The 17,738-nt window shown below is 47.0% G+C and overlaps 1 protein-coding gene across 1 annotated transcript; it reads left to right on the forward strand.

The window, feature by feature from the left end:
• The first annotated feature begins 40 nt into the window (after positions 1 to 40).
• On the forward strand, positions 41 to 15,489 carry LOC149328669 (uncharacterized). Its single transcript, XM_089559059.1, has 3 exons — positions 41 to 221; positions 9,640 to 9,842; positions 15,112 to 15,489. The coding sequence occupies exons 1-3, from the start codon at positions 41 to 43 to the stop codon at positions 15,487 to 15,489; spliced, it is 762 nt and encodes a 253-aa protein (XP_089415185.1).
• Positions 15,490 to 17,738: the final 2,249 nt, after the last annotated feature.

Consider the following 17,738-nt stretch of genomic DNA (forward strand, 5'->3'; position numbering starts at 1 on the left):
ACGTACGGGTGTGCCTGAAACAGCAGCTACTTCGATGGCGATGGCGTTAATCTTACCCTACGAGGCGAACGAATACTTCATCGACCTTATCAGGGAGCGGACAGCCATCTGGGATGTTGCTAGCCGGGATTACAAGAAGCGCGTCGTCACGGAGCTCCTCTGGAAGGACGTGGTGGAGGAGATGAAAAAGAAATGGCCTGCGTATGGTCCCTACTCAGCCGGTAGGTGTCTTCCTCTGTTTTTTTTTTTTTTAATCGATCAATGTGCTCTCTGGAGCCTTGTGCCTGGTATGGAAAGAATAAGGGAGGGTGGCGACGTATTGATTTTGCGAACACGTTCTGAAACATTTTGCATGCACTACTTGGCATATTGATGGCATTCGTGTGTGCGAATCGGTGCTATTAGCCTATTATTCGCCGATCATAAGCTTGGTCTATGTCCTCGCGTGAAAGGAAGGAATGGCCATGTTTGGTGATTAATCTCCGACGTTTTTCCCGCTTGAACGCTCAATCGATGGCACCGCCTTCAAGGACTATCCAAATTTCGGTTTCAGATTTTCTTCATTGTAATGATGCGCAGGGCATTACTATACGTGGACCACTACGTGGAGTTCGCCTATCACCACTTAATTTTTGATCGAATTCCTTCTCTCGCCTGATTCGGTTTCGACAGCCAAGCGATGACTAAGGCTTGAAAGGTCAGTATAGTTCGCGCGAGGAATGAAAATGTGCAATGAATTCCTCGTTCTCCGCTCGTTTTGATTCCGGCTCTTCAGACAGGCTGGCTTTAGCGTTGTAGGAAGCGAAACGATGAAGCAAAGATTATATCGTTTTTTTTCATGCCTTCCGTTCCCGCTGACGTCATAGTCATAATTCGGCAGTTGAAACCAGAACCGTAACAGATGAGAAAAGAAATTCGGTTATAAATTATTCAGCGGCTGTAGGCGAATATAACGTGCTATCCTATGTATAACTTAACCATTACAACAAATCAGCAGTAGTATTCGAGGAAGGGGAGAGGGGGATGTATGACGTCGCCAGTCAACCCAAACTCATTCTCTGCTCTCATAAATCCGTACTTGTCCAGAACGTGGTGTGGCTTATTTGATTACCCCTATTGACTTCGCTCCGGCTCTCAGGAGTGCCTTGTTCTGTTCCTTTAGCTTCAACTCTCCTTTTGAACATTACGGTTCGGCCGTCACATGTACACTCTTCTAAATTATTTGCATGTTCTGTGAATGCCCGTGTGTTCTTCATTTTTGTGATTTCGGCATTCGTGATACCAAGACGTCACCTTTCTTGAGAGGTCATGTAAACAACTTATGTCGCCAACTTTGTTCCTAAGTTTTTATTGCGCAGTACTTGCAGATAGTCTAGTCTAACGCCGCAATGCCAATTCCATATATCCTGCGATTCGTTCCAGTAGTTCTAAGCTGTTGATCAGTGAGCAGATTTATTAAATATTTCTTTATTAACCGCTGCGAGCCCTACTTGAAGTTCAAGAGGTGTTCATACGGAAGACTCCCGAACAGAGGAATGTGCAGGAAGTCGCACAAATGCCGCCGGCCGGCAGCACTGCCCACCTCGCACCGGATTCGCTCGGGCAGCCGGTAGCCGAGCGGGACAACTATTACCGTACGAACCGACGTCCAAAACAGGTGAGGCCGCCATGGGCGCCTGCACAACGCGAAAGATACCCCGCTCCTGCCCGCAGAGGGTGCCGATTATGCCAAGCGGTATTAGAACGGGGGGATGAATCGTTCCCCAAGCGGGGGCAATCTCGCACCACGAGAAGCCTTCGTTTGTTTGGCCGGTATACCATGCTGTCTCCCCACACATTTTTTTTTTAGCGGCAGATGCTGACGAGAAAAAATTGGCTGTGGTTTAGCTCTGCTTAAAGCTGGAGTGATGCGGGAGCTACATCTCCCGTCCTCCCCTTCACTCTCCAACTTGGCACCGGAGGCCCTGCCGAGCCGCCTATTATACACCATTTTACGAGGAGCGGGCAGGAGAGCGAGAAATACTCTCAAACACGTGCGCTGCGCGACACCCCACTGTTGCCGTCCTCCCCTGGGCTGATAATCCGGCGCGCGGAGCAACGTCCGCGGCTGCTTAGCTACCGGTCAAGCGCGTGTTTGCGTCTGTACAACAAAAGCAGCAATGTTGTACGGAACACGAACGACTTCTAGACATCACTGTTTTATTGTCGGTTGCGGAAAAAGTAGACGAAAGTAGAAAAAAACAAACGCCGCCAGTATGCACGCGCATCATTTTATGCGAAGGTCTCATCACGTCTGCGGTGTCCATTTCTTCGCAGTTTTTTCGCCGGTCCCAAGTTGCATTGGCAGTGGACGTAGTTGGTGAACGAAAAATACTTGCGCCAACAAAAAGCTTAAACGTTAGCGCACTTTGTGAACGAAATGCAGACAAACAAACCCACTGCCTGTGCCTAATATCGGGCGCGGAACGAAGCGCAGCGCGTGGGTAGCGTTGGTTACCAAACTATACTCTGTGCATAATTTTAGGAGATCAAGTATTTGGACGGTCTTGGCAGAGCTCTTTTAATTCAGCAGTACACTATGTGAGTACTTCACAAATTTGGCCACAACGTCGTTTCGCCGCCCCACATGATCGTCAAATCGGGAGGGTGTGGGGATCACCACCTGAAAAAAAATAAACATATCGTTCGTGCAAAAATACTAATTTAATTTGCACAGCATAGCATGAATAGAAGCGGCGACATGAACTTTTACCCAACTGCAAAGTGAGGAAAAATGCAGCCATGGCAACGTAAGATGAAAAAATACACGGCATGCACAGGACGGTAATCGCTGCCATGCATTGGAATAAATTATTCGACTGAAATCGCATCGAATGCACTGTAAAAAAAAAGCCACACTATGCATAACCGTGCCAGAAATACAACAAACGCAGCGACTTGAGCAGTGCAGTGCCCGACCCGATTGAGATTGGAATTCTCAACACAGGTGCGGCGATTCTGCCTGTCAGTAAGTGGTAATAGCGTTCCATTAGCGTACCAACCTAATAGATCGTGTAATTGCACATTTTCTGGTATTTGTGCACCAGTTAGTACTGGCGGGAGCGGAGAAGGCGAGAATGCGAATTGCTATCAGTCAACTGGCTTCTATCGCTCGTAGTGCGAACAGCCCCACGCAAGCGGCAGGAGGGGCCGAATTGCAATTTCATCGCGCGTATCTCCGCAAAAACATTCTAATCATCAGAAGTGGATTCGTTTCAGTCATGTACTCGCTGTTTCCAAAATGTTCAGTTTGTAAACGGGGTACTCTGTCGCAAGATCAGCATCTAAACTGTTACACTTGCCACGTCCAAGCAGGCAGCGAAACCGTTCATGAAAAACTGCGCTCCACGAAAAACTAGATATTCACTGCTCTCCGCGATCTTGTGTTTCAACACATTTTGCTTTCGTTTTTCTAACATGCAACACCGTGCCGCATTTGCCCTACAGGCAACCGGTGACAAAAACTACATGCGTGAACTGCGAGCATGGCACTCACCGATGCTGATCATTCGCTGCGTCGAGGAATGGTCGCTTGCTCCCAGTTGGTTATTGCAGGAGCTAAAACGCGAGAATGGAAACGAGGCGAACGCCCACCCAAAATTTCTAGGCTTGGCAGGAATAAAACGGCCGAATGACACTTTCAGAGATCGCACGCTGCTTCTGCCGCAGCCCACGGGCTGCAAATTATCAGTCCAAGATGGCGTCGGCGGTAGGCGGCGCTCGAGTAAAACAAACATGGCGGCGCCCAGGTATCGAAACAAAAATCATGTCTCTCCACTCCACCCACCCCCCACTCAACACGGCGCGTGCGCACAGCTGTTGCAGCTTGGTTTCGCCGGCGCGCAGCACTGCCGGCAGCAGCAGCCGCTCCGCACCACGTGACCAACCGGCTCGAGGTCACGGACCTCAAAGGTGCTACGCTTCAGGCTCTAAGAGCTGGTGTACTGTAGCTGTCGCTACAAAAAGACCGGGCAGCAGAGGCAGAGCGGTAAGGGTCTCAAAGAGAGAGAGGGGATAGAAGGGCTACTGCCAGGCTGAAAGAGCTGGGCTGGGCCACTATGAGGACAGCGCAGGGAAAAATAACAAAAGACTAGAGGGAAGAACTGACTAGATGTCCGAAAGGAGATGAGGGATAAAAGAAGCCAATAAAATAACACTCGCATCAGACAAGCACAAAACGGCGGCAGCGGACAGCACCCCACACATGCCAAAGAAGGCGAAGTGCCACCTCAAGTTGCGGACAGACGGAGATCGTACCGACTGAGGGAACCATCCCTCCACCTTCGGTGACGTGCGCCGGAGCGAAATTGGGACTAGCGTCGCCGCTAGAAGGCTTGATGGGCGTGATGGGCGCTCAATTGCCCTTGCTTGGGGAGGGATTCCATAGCACGTCTGGTTACCGCTATTACGGTTAATTAGTTAGCCGAAGAGATTCATTACACTCGCCTACTTTACGGCAAAGGCTTTGACGTCGTGTCTTCCTCTGACGTGATAGTAAAAAAAGAAAAGACAGGTAGCAACAAGGCTTGGCTTGACCCTCTGCGCAAAACCAGCTAACCGGCGAAGTTGCTATGGGAATTCAGCAGGTTTGGCAATGTAGCGCACAGGAAGGGTTCTATTACGTGCAAAGCACATCAGTGGCCGGAACCACCTCTAGCTATAAGGAATCGCTTGTGGTGACATACGCAGCACGAAAAATTCCGAGGCGGATCTCGACACACGACGCGGAAGATATTAATGAGCAAGCTCAAGAGGAAAACCACGAATTGGTGTCTGTTGCTGCCAGGGTAGTGGTACGTTGTGCTCGGTTTTCTTGTTTTCGGAAGGTTTGAATGGTGCGTGTTGCACGAACAGTGGTACCAGTGAAGTTTTGTGATTTTTCTTCGTTAATGAAACCGCTGCATAGCGCTTCCATCTGCAGTAAAAGCTATACATGGCGAAGTAGCTTTTAGCTGCTCGCGCCGTATTCAGGTACGGTCATCGTTCAGCGCATCAGCTATGGCTTTTGCCGTCTTCCCTGAATGTGTGATGTAAAGGCGCATGTGCCATTTTTTCGAATGGTTCTGATGTTTTGGCTGCCCACAACCTTGAGGAGAACATATGGGAGAGCAACAATGGGAGAGGTGAAAAAGCAGCACTAGAAATTTGCTTCGCGCGTCACTCCGCAGATGAAGCGGCGCCACATTGCAGTGGGGCGTTCTGCACTTATGCTACCATTCAAACCCTAAGGAGCTTCTTTTCAACTTCATTTTTTAGAACCGTGAAGCCAAAAACCGCGCAGATGTGTCTGCAAGGAAATGTTGTCATGCTAGAATACTTGCATGGCTCCTGGGTCGACCAGCGGAAGACTGGGCATCTAACCATGAGCTACACCAGTGCTGTTCAAATTACTGTCAATGTTTTACATCCCAGTGTACACTATTTCCATGATGTTTCTGATTAATGACGCGGGCCTTTTATACAAGTATTGTCATATACCAGTGGTTGTGCACCCTGTACATCTGATACAGTCATTGAACGACTCTAATAATCTAGTTTCCTGCCTATTATTTCTTCACAGTTACTGGCGGTTTCGTTGCCAGGGGATTCTTCTTCGCTTTTGAGTCTCAATGAGTACACATGCTTTCGTATTTTCTTCTCACTTTCTCTGCCAGGTTTTGCTGTTAATGTAATTAGGTCCAGACACTGAGCTCTCCACACCTCCTTCATTAGCCAGTGACCTTCCAGCTAGCATCAAAATTTGTCATTAAACTTTAACCATTGCTGCCAAGCATTAGTCACTTATGTCCTATAGCATTTCTTCTTCAGAAGCTGAATTAGAAACTTTTCTCAGGAAAACACCAAAGGCTGTGTTGAGATGAGCTAGTTATTGAGTTGATGTTTGAGGTATATCCACCAGCACAAAAAAAGACAAGTAAAGGAGACAGGTATCAAGTCCTCTATACAGTCCATGGACTTTTCTATCTAGTTAACATGTCTCAAGCAACGGCATTTTGGATTACATACTGTTTTCATGCCGCTTTTACACAGAACATATCCTTCTCGACGCAGCACAAAGTGATTCTTCATTTGTACGGAGAAAATACGAGCTCTAGAACATGCCTTCAGCAGGGGAGTTCTAGAAAGTGATCAGCAGATTTGAATCCTGTAAATTTGAGCAGTGTATGACACCAGGAGTTCCTTCGTTTTCCCATGTGTATTTGCGTAAGCAGCATTAGGAAGGGAAAAAAATGAATTATGTTAGGAACTAGTTGTGGGCTTATTAAACCTGGGAGAGAAGCATTAAGCACAAGTACACTTTCAAGCATACAGACAACATTCTTAGCTTGTTTTTCTTAATGCTGAGTTGTATACTTTATCCCGCATTCAAAGCTTTTCAAGTTAGATGTAGTTGGCGCAGCATTACAATGTCTGTTCTTTCAACACTCCAAACATCTGCTTTCAAGCGGCGTTATTTATTTATTATTGGTTGTCCGACCAAGAATTGGTGTTCGCACACGCAGGTGACAGCGACAGCGCAATTAATCACAGGCGCAGCTGCAAGAGCCCTCTTAGAGCAATGATAAAAAAAGGCACTACTCAGAATAAAAATATTAGCGAGGCACTCACGACACCGTACATGCGTCAGTGCGAAAGCATTGACTGGCGCAACGGCGGCTGTCGCCGCTGGGTAACAGCCGACAGATGTGACGTCACCACTCCTACCGGAAGCTGTCAGTCAGTTTCGTCAGTTGTCAGTCAGTCGGGTTGGGATCAGCGGTGCCTAAGTGTGGCTAGCTATGGCTTCCTCCGGATTCGGTTGGGTTATAGACTTATGATTGGATCGTGGACTTTTCTCGATTTACTACATTGCATTATGCATTTTCGAAAAGGATTGTCCATTGTTTCGATAGTTATGAACTGTTTATGGATTGTTATGTGGCTAGTGTTGGATTGGCTATGGATCTGTCTTGTCGGACGAGCGCCACTAATGAGTCAAGAAATGCTTTCGCATTAAAACGCAGTCAAAAAACACAACTGCACAGCGCAGCAAGCGACTATTACTGCTGCTGCTGCTATACGCAGCTGCGGCCGACCGGCTAGGCCGACATGGCGGCCATGTCCGGAACAGTAACTAGATACCAACTCATTCATTAACTCATCAACATTTATTCATTAATCTCCACATCAATGTTGAATACAAATACATTATATTCACTACATAAATAATACAGAAGGACGTCCCGTAGCAGAAGGCTGTCGGGGGCCTGATAGAACAAAGAAAGTGGTGCAATGACGCACAAATCGGAAGCAGTGTATCAGGTAAATATTATAAATATACAATCTAGAAAAAAACAAGGGTATCAATAAAACTGCAAAGATAAAATATGTAGAATCCGCAGTATGGTGGTGCCCAATAACTAAAAGAATAAGAATGGTGAGGAGCGCATATGGCAGGTTCTCTCAGATAATGAATGGCAGTTAACCAGTCGCCCTCAAGAGAACAGTATACAACAGCTATATCTTACCGGTACTCACCTACGGGGCAGACACGTGGAGGCTAACGAAAAGGGTTCAGCTTAAGTTGAGGGCAAGGCAGCGTCCTAAGAAAAGAAAAATGATAAGTATAACGTTAAGAAACCGGAGGTGGGCACAGTGGGTGAGGGAACAAACCTGGGTTAATGGTATCTTAGTCGAAATCAAGAGGAAGAAATGGGCTTGGGCAGGGCATATAATGCGAAGGTGCTGGTGCTTAAGGGTAACGGAGTGGATTCCAAGAGAAGGCAACAGTAGCAGAGGGCGGCAGAAATTTAGATGGGCGGATGAGACTGAGAAGTTTGCGGGGATACGGTGGGCGCAGCTGGCTAAGGACAGGGTTAATTGGAGAGATATTGGACAGGCCTCTGCCTTGCAGTGGGCGTAGTCAGCCTGCTGATGATAATCATAAAATCCCCTCTGCAGGGAGGAGGGAAATGGGGATGGGACCGGTCACTGAAAAGGAATAGTCGGTGAGGTGAAATGTAAAATGTGGGTATTCCTGCGGATCCGGCTGTGACGCGTATTTGGGTGATAATTGAATTTGGTGACGAGTAAAAATCAGATAAGGTTTTGTGGTGTGTATGTATATATATATATATATATATATATATATATATATATATATATATATATACATATACACACCCTAAGAAAAAAGCCGCCCCAGAGGGGAGTAACGAATACTTTAGTCCTCAAAACGGCTCGTTAGTCCCTAAATTTGTACACGCCACTCTTCTTACCACAAATGTGCGCCGTGCGCAAACTCAACGGACTAACTGACGAGAAAGAGACTAACCGGGCGCGAACCACAGCATAGCAGCACGCGAAAATCGCGCGAGAAGACCCCGACTGCAATAGTACTCGATTTTTGAAGCGCAGGACGTGATCTAACGCCAATGAGAGCATCGCCGCTGCCTGTGGGGAAGCCGATACCCTTTTGCGCGAGAAAAAGGCTTCATGCAACCGAAACGGATGGCAGCTGTGCAAGTGCATAAACAGATACTATGAGCTTCAATACGTGTCGAATGTAAGTTGTAAAGGTTAGGGTTAAGCAAGTACACGTAGTTTCATATCGTTGCCGTTTGTTTACGAGCTTATGTGATGCTGCGCGAGTATCGGCGACACTTAGCGAACCGGAGAGTGGCAAGCAGTCAATTCGCTGTCACCGCTGTCCGCCAGTAACAAAAAACGAAGTGAACCATCGCCTTCTATATTTGTTTTCAAAAGGCTGTAATGTGAACCTGCGAATTGCAAGAAATAAGACCATCTTATAAGCAAAAAAAGAAGCGAAAAGAAAACAACTGTTGTGGTTGTGAAGTACCGGCCGTAATTTACGAACAGTTCGCCACCTCTTTTTTGGCCAAAACGTGATTTGGACCATTGTGCGGGCGCATTAAGGCTTACCGCAGGTTGTTGCAAAAGACAAAAAAATCACCATACTGTGCTCAAAACAGCAACACGTTTGATAACAATTTCAGCGGTAAAGACCGACAATATGTGTGTTTCACATATAAGGTTTTTATTTTCAGCTACGGACAGTCTGTTGTGGTGGTCTAGTAATGAAGAAAAAAAAAAGTTGTGGTGGTCTAGTCATAGCCGCGCTCGGCTCATAATGCAAAGGTTGTCGGTTCGGGTCCTGGTGTTTGTATGTATGTTTGTTTCTGTTTCCTTTATCGCAGTTATGTGTGTCAAGCTCTGTCGGAAACTCTTCCCCTCTTAATTACGCTGGAAATCATGGGTCGTTTTCTTTTTTTTATTAAACGTCTGCTCCCGGGGACTAACTGTTGCACCTTTTCCAAGGGGACCAACAGTTACACCCTTTGCACTTAGTCCCGAAAAGGAGGAATGCCAGAGGCAGGTCAGTAAGTCCCCAAAAAAACTAACCTCTTGGCTCCTGTTAGTCCTTTTTTCTAAGAGTGTGTATATATATATATATTTATATACATATATATATACACACTCTTAGAAAAAAGGACTAATATATATATATATATATATATATATATATATATACATACATATTTCTTATTGTGTTTTCATGATTTAGCGTTATATGGCACCGTGTGTCTATCACTGCCGCAGCCACTTTGCGGTCACTGTTCAGAAGCAAGCGGCGTGGTTACCGGGCAGAGAGACAGAAAATCCAACCCAAGAGCGGCGAGAAGTCGGTCAACGTGTACACCGGAAAATGGCGCTACTTCCGGTCGATGTCCTTTTTGGAGCCGGTCCTGAAGAACCGGGGTCCCAGCTGGACGGCTGTCGAGGAGGTCCCGCAAAGGAAAACGGTAATCATTTGTGTCTGCGCATCCAGCGTTCCACACGCTTGGGTACGGCAGTCACGCACCCACTTTTCCTTTTACGCCAGTTTGCGAACTCCAGCGTGAACGATGGATGGATGGATGGATTGACGGGATTGGATGGATGGGATTGTTTGGAGGGATGGATGGGATTGTATGGAGGGATGCATCGTATTGGATAGATGGGATTGGATGGATTGATGGGATTGAATGGATGGGATTCGATTAATGGATGGTATTGGATTGATGGTTTGGATGGATGGGATTAGATGGATGGATGGGATTGGTTGGATGGATGGGATTAGATGGATGAATGGGATTGGGTGGAGGGATGGGAATGGATGGCGTTATGGGATTGGATGGAGGGATGAATGGGATTGGATGGAGGGATGAATGGAATTGGATAGGATTGGATGGAGGGATGGATGGTATTGGATAGATGGATGGAATTAGATGGATGGGATTGGATCGGATGGATGGATTGGATGGATGGGATTGAATGGATGGAATTGGAATAATGGATGGTATTGGATGGATAGATGGATAGGGCTGAACCCTTTAAATCGGGCTGTGGCTCAACCCACCTAGCCATTACTCGTGAAATTTCACTCTTGTCTTGATTTTAGCCATCAATCAGATAACCTTCGCTTGGTTACTTCTATCCGCTTAAAATTCATTACTCTTTCACTGTCCTTGAACCCCAATGCTTTGAATAAATCAGCCCCACTGCTTTCAGCTGTAGAGTGCAGCCCTTTACAGAAATGTATCAAGTGTTCAGCCGTTTCCTCTTCCTCTCCACACGCACCTCCCAACGTGCCCATCTCGTAGTACTTCACTCGATATGTCTCAGTCCGCAGAACTCCTGTCCTGGCATCGAACGACAAGGAGCCTCCCCTACAATTATCGTAGATATTTTCTTCGGTGATTTCCTGCATAAGCATTCAGTATGTTCTAAGTGCCGATTTCTTCAGTACCCCTTATTTTTTTCAACAGAGCCCTCTCTCTATACGAGGTCTGTTAGAAAAGTATGTGACCTTATTTTTTTTTGCGAACACCTGATGAATATGAAACAAGCGCGCTTGCACCAGCAGACCTTGAACCGTCGTGCGCATGCACAAATTTTTTCCCGCCTGCCGATAGCGTCAGTCGCTGGGAGGCAGCGTTTGAGTGAGGCAGTGCGCAGTGCTCTCGTCGGTTTTTTAGTGCAAGCAAAATGGCGGTGCGACAGGAGCAGCGCTAATGCATCAAATTTTGCCAGAAACGGGGCGACAGCCAAGTGGAAACCATTCGGAATATTTAGACGGTTTTCGGTGACGATGCTTAGAGCAGCACACAAATTAAGCAATAGTACAACTGGTTTAAAGATGGCCGCACTTTGGTGGAGAGCGAGCCACGCTCCGGTCGGCCATCAACATGCCGAAATGGCCAGGTCACTGCCGAAGTGAACACTCTGGTGATGCGGGACCGTCGTGTGACTATCCGAGAAATTGAGGAAGAGGTGGACATCAGTAGTTTCTCTGCACATTCCATTATCACCGAAGATTTGGCCATGAAGAGAGTTGCGGCGAAATTCGCGTCGAAGCTGCTCACGGTGGAGCAAAAGCAACTTCGTGTTGAAGTCTCACAGGACACGCTGGATTCCACAAACAGTGACCACGACTTCATCAACACCATAATCACTGGTGACGAGTCTTGGGTGTACGGGTACTACCCGGAAACAAAATCCCAGTCGTCACAGTAGAAGCATTCCACGTCCCCAAGACCGAAGAAGGCCTGCCAAATGCTCAGCAACGTCAAAGTGATGCTGACTGCTTTCTTGGACTCTCGCTGTGTGGCACACGACGAGTACGCACGCCAGAGGATCAAACACTGACCAAAGAGTACAACAGGAATGTCCTCCGTCGCCTACGTGATGCTGTGCGGCGCAAGAGACCGGAGTTGTGGTCAACAGGAAATTGGCGCATCCATCACGACAATGCTCCTGAACATTCTTCGCACTTGATTAAGACTTTTTAGGCGAAAAACCAGACCCCTGTAGTTCAAAAGGCTTCTTACTCTCTTGATATGGCCCCCTGCGACTTCTGGTTGTTTCCCAAAATCAAGAGGTCATTGAAAGGAGCGCGATTTCAGACAAGAGAGGACACTATGGCTGCAACGACAGCTGAGCTAAACTCCATTTCGAAAAAGGCCTTTTCGGAATGCTTCCAACAGTGGCAGCACATCTGGGAGAAGTGTGTTGAGTCCCAAGGAGACCACTTTGAAGGTAATTAGGTTTCCAACGCTCCAGTTATGGCATTTTTTTTTCTTCAGCCAAAGGTCGGATACTTTTCTAACAGACCTCGCATTTAACCTTTTTCTTAACCGATAATTGCTGATTTGCCCCCCGACACAGTCCGTGGTGGCACAGCCATTTAGCGGCGAATTGTAGCCACTTCAAGACGGTGAGTATTCACGCTATCAGAACAGTCGTTAGCTCTCGCGTCATGGAATGTGAATGTACGACTTGCCAGACAAAATTTGATCGGAAGTAGGTATGCAGTTTCTCCTGCAAAATGTGTCGGGCACAAAGTTTCAGAGGATCACCATTCTCGGTGACTTTGTGTATTGAAATAATTTTAACATATCTGCGTCAGCTGAAGCCTGCCTGACATGCTTTCAGTGTCGCTGTGCTTGATGCCCAAGCAGGAATAGAAAAAAGTCTATGGAGTAGGCTATTTATTCCTCGTTTACGACTGTGAATATGCTAGTCCGAGTCCCATTGTTTCCGTTAAATTTTTACGACCTTTTTTCTTTATTTAGAATCTACCCCACACCTCTGTTTTAAATGTTTAGGTCAAACAATGTGATGCTTAGGAGCCTACAACGCATTTTAGGCACCTGTGAGGCGAGTTTTTTTTCGTGGTCTTTCCCTCATAAATGGTGAAATAGTTTATAATTCAATTTATAGCGTTGAGCTGCAAATTACCAGCGCAGAACTAATTTATACCCAATTTTGGGTGTTTATTTTTCTAATTAAGCCCATGGGCTGCTTATCGTATCAGCCTGCATGCAGTTATGCTGGTGGCATAACTGCAGACGTGAGGTCGACAAGTGTTGAAGGCACGCAAAGCGACTGGGTATATAAACTAAATGGACCTAGGTGTCGTGACGCAGGCCAGGCAGCGCGGACAAGTTCTCGTCGACGATCCTAAGCCTATGCCATCAGTTCTTTCTCGGCTGTTCCCCATCCATGCGTCTGTGGGGATGCTGAAGCGCTATCTGTCGCGACAGCCGATGTCGTCCCACTTCCTCGATCCGAACGGGCCAGCACGGAAGTGAGCATGTGCTCGCCGCAGTATGGCTGTCGCTCAGGTAGCTGACTATATCATAAGAGAAGGCCGATGCATCGCGGCGCCGGAGAGTACCTAGCAAGGAGATTAGAATGAGTAACTGGCGAGGACAGCGGGGAACCGCGGGCCCAGGACAGGGCTACTGATACGTTGGACACACCTCATATTTTAGTGCGGTAGCTCTGAAACCCCCAATCCGACATTTCGCCGATGTTTGTCTATCCCAAGACTCTTCCCGTGACCTTGACGCTGCTCGGGAAGTGCAATCTCGGTCTCAAGAGGCTCATTAGTGGCAGCACCTGCCATTGCAGGGCAGTGGCGCGTCGCTTAATCGCCGCACCGCTTAGCCACGAGTGGTATGAGGACTTCCAGCAATCTGTGAATGCAAAGTGGAGAACAAGTAATTCGGCATACATGGGCATTAACCATTTACTATTTCGCATCACACCGTTAAAGGGACACTGAGGAGAGCACTATTAATATTTTTTTATAGTAAAATCCGATAGTTCGGCATGTCATGGCTTTGTTGCCACTTGGCCGGCAGCGAAAGATGCATTTATTTCTAAGAAATTTGGAATCGAAGTTGAAAAAGTTTTTCCCGCCGCTCTGATTCAAACTTGGGATTCGTCTATGACGACAGAGGACTAAGAGACGTGAAACATGACGTGCACATGACGTAACGCAGACTCCGTGATTTCTGACGGCCAGCAGTGCGGCCTGGCAGCAGCCGAAAAGAAAGCTACCGCCGGCCGCACGTTGAAGACATCTATCGGCTATTGCGGCCGTCGCTACAGTCGCTTCGATTACGTTTGCACTGGCGTTTTGCCAGCGTTACGATGGATCTCGTTCTCGAAGTCGTCAACGAAGTTCTCGCAAATAGACACCTTTAGCATACCGTGTACCTTGTTACCGCTAGCGGAATACCGGGAGCCCGCCTACCGCCGGAAAACAGGCGCTGATTTGTCCCGATGCTTCAGGAGCGCGCGTAGCAGCCGGGCACGTGGCGCCATCTGGCGACGTCAAGGAGATTTGCGCATGCATTGGCTGCGCCTCAGTGATGCATGGTTTCTCGGTTCCTGGTGTTGCTAGAACGAATGGTTCTAGCAACACTGTTTTGTTCTGTGATCTCATCACGCTTGTACTTGCGAGTTTGGCCTGTGGCGGCGATAGCTGTATTTTGGTTCTTGCTCTTTTCTACGTTACAAGAGCTTTGTTGTCAGTATGAGTGGCGTTTTTGTAATCAGGAGCTGGTATTCTGTCGATACAAGCCAACTTCAATTTCTCCTCAGTGTCCCATTAAGGACATGCCTATCTCCGAATTTGGCGATCGTTGTCTTGAGCCTGCCTGACCCTGAAAACCGGGCCTGGAACTGAAACTGAACTGCTAGCGCCCCTAATTCTCATTAGGCCTAACCACGCTAAATCATCCGGCATTTTTGTTTTTTAGGAGACGTACCCCGCTGAAGGTGATGATCAACTCTGCCTAACTTTCACTTTCAGCTCCATACATAGTGCACCCAGTTAGTTGAGGACCATTTTGATCATATCGACGATACCGGCACGTCTGTCGCTGGCGTTCAGTGCTTTCACAATAGGGGATATTCAAAATTCCGCAAGTGCGCTTTCCTGCATAACAATGCTGCCCAAAACAAGATGGCTGACCATGCGTTTCCAGCTGAAACAAAGCAACAAAGACTAGTTTTTTTTTTATTCTTCCAAAATACGTTTCTTACGTTCTATCCACACCTTTATCGCCTGTCCTGTAGCCCACGTAGTTTCTTTATAGCGAAGTCGGCGATCTTGTTTTTGGCAACATAGTTATGTGGGAAAGCGCACTTGCGGAATTTTGAATGTCCCCTATTGCACATCCTTTTTTTCTGCGTTTCGTTTACAGGACATTATGCGTTCTTGTTATCTCTATTCTGTAGCCACCTCCGGAATCCATCGATGAGGTCCCGCTGCCTAAAGATCTGCGCAAGGAGAAGGTACAGCCACGCATAGTCAGCACCAGCTCAATGGCAGGCGAAACTTGGTCTTCTCCTGATGTGTGCCAGACCCCGCTTGACTTCAGCTTGAAACGTCCGAGAGAGCCCGATGCCCCCTCGGCGGAACAGTTCGAGTTGGACACGGGAAGCGAACCTGCCCCTAAAGCAGTGCGAACTGACGTGGAAACTGCCTACTACAACGATGCTGCGATGTACTTCGGGAAGTCTGTCGCGGCGTTGCTTCAGTCCCTGAGCCCCAGAAAACTAGTCAGGTGCCAGGCCGAGATACTTGGTGTGATTGAGAGACACCTTGAGGAGTGAACGAATACAGTTCTGTAACTCGCTTCATTTTGTGGCACCGAAACCGGAGTGCATAAAACACTTTTCTTCTACTTGCTTGCGTACGTAACATTTTCTGCAGAAACTACTGCAGCGAATCAATGATAATTTTGGCGTAAGTCATTATTTACGTCATCGGACCGTCTACGCTACACTAAAACGTGCGCAGGGCATAACGCGTGTGAAGGTACGGTCTTGATGACAGGAAGAGGCGGCTAATTTTTCTTAACGTGTTTTTTTTATTTGAAATGACTCATAAGACTTTACTAAATATGAATGACCAAATGAAACTCGTCTTCTGTTGGTGATTTGTTCATTAATTTGGTTTCCTTGCCCTTGTTGTTTTGGTCTCGGCTCAGCAGTCAAATAGAACAGTGATGTCATAACTAGGTACGGGATCTTTTGAGTTTACCCGCCATCTGCCCATACTTCTGCGCATCTTTTTTCATTCTTCGTCCAGACTGCAAAAGACTGGAATGATCTTCCCGTTGACGCCATGCACCATTCCAAGCCACAATATTTCAAGCCATCTATTGAAAAATTATTTTGTTCATGTAATAACCCTTAACGGAAACTAATACGTTTAGAATATACGGTGGGCTATCTAAGTTATATTTTAAACATATTTTATATTCATGAATTCACTAAAAATATGTAGTAAATACGTTCCTGAAATTTCATGCTAGGTATTTGAAATATATTCTTAAAATATTCCAAAAATACCTCACATAAAGCATACTTCGAGCACTTTTCAAATGCGTGAAAAAATATGTATCCAGTTTTAGTACCTTGTCAGTGCATTAAAAGTGCACTTTCGTAAATATTTAATTAATACATCCGAATTATACTTCAATTCTTACAAACGGGCAGTCCTTTAAACGCATTTACAGCACACTTCTAGCTGTCGTTGAACAGTCTATAGCTCGAAATCGCGTTTCGGGAAATGGCATTTGCATGTTGTCAATGGATTTGAGATGTACATCCGTAAATACGCAATTAATGCGTATTGACGGCGCTCGTCCTGTGCTTCTTCTACTGCGGTGTTCGTCTTTGCGCTGTCTGTTTACCTTTCGGTATGTGCCACCAGCTCGCCCGTTTAACTGTTTTGCAATTAATCCGTGCAAAGGTTGCTTAAATTCTAGCAAATTGACTGTCCGCATTAGCATATTTGCAACAAACTTCAAGCTACCGTTGAACCATCTAATGCTCGAAATAAATCGCATTTTGGTGTTGACAATGTATGTAAATTGTACTTTCGTAAATACGCTATCAATTTGTCTAAAGTATACTTAAATCCTAACAAATGGGCAACCGCGTAAACATATCTGCATTACACTTCAAGCTACCCCCTATTGAAAAATCCGGTATCGCGGCAAACCGGATTTTACCGGAACATACCGGTTTCATACCGGTCCGGTATCACTCTCATACCGGCGAGACCCGTCCGGTTTGATGGCTATACCGGTTCATACCGGTCCGATATCGATCCCAAACCGGACAGACCGCTCCGGTACGGAGCTCATACCGGACAGTCCATTCCCGGTTCGAAGCTCAAACCGGACAGACCAGTCCGGTACGGAGCTCAAACCGGACAGACTAGTCCGGTACGAAGCTCAAACCGGACAGACCAGTCCGGTACGGAGCTCAAACCGGACAGACTAGTCCGGTACGGAGCTCAAACCGGACATACCAGCCTGTATTCAGAGCGATATGTGCCGCGGTTTTGGTGCTTGGTCTGCAGATTGACTGTTGTACGGCAGCAGATATTTTTTAGGGGAAAGGGGGGGGGGGGCAGCGTGCGCATAAGTGCGATAATCAACACATACACGGTTTTGTTGAAAGGGCTAGGAAAAGAAAAGGGCTAAGCGTGAGCTTCGCAGTGGCAAAACATGCAGTTTGTGCATGAAAGGCGGGGGCTGCGTGAAGGTGATTTGAGGGCAACCGCCATATTGGCTTCCCGTGCAGCACCCTGACAGAGTCAGGGCGGCTGTGTGCGGGCACACGGCTAGTATATATCCGCCAGCAGCCTTCGTAAGTCCTGCGCAGATTACTCTGGATCTCACAGTGCAGAACTTCACGACTGGCTGATAAACATGGCGAGCCTCCGGTGACTGCGCCAGAGGCTCCAAAAGGTTTGTTACTGTCGCGTTCATTGCAGCAGCTTTCTTAATGTTCGCTAGCGGCAGTCTGTAGCGACGCATCGATGAAGAAAGAAAATTCTTGGTTTTCGT

The sequence above is a fragment of the Amblyomma mixtum genome, chromosome 9, assembly GCF_055824585.1.
Source record: "Amblyomma mixtum isolate Tamu chromosome 9, ASM5582458v1, whole genome shotgun sequence".
NCBI classification, from domain to species: Eukaryota; Metazoa; Arthropoda; class Arachnida; order Ixodida; family Ixodidae; genus Amblyomma; species Amblyomma mixtum.

Excerpts from the sequence above, each read along its gene's own strand:
- LOC149328669 (XM_089559059.1), top strand. The coding sequence starts at position 41 with ATGGCGTTAATCTTACCCTACGAGGCGAACGAATACTTCATCGACCTT. Across the intron at positions 222-9,639 it reads GTATGGTCCCTACTCAGCCG|CCACTTTGCGGTCACTGTTC; the intron begins GTAGGTGTCTTC and ends TCACTGCCGCAG. Across the intron at positions 9,843-15,111 it reads AGGTCCCGCAAAGGAAAACG|CCACCTCCGGAATCCATCGA; the intron begins GTAATCATTTGT and ends TCTATTCTGTAG.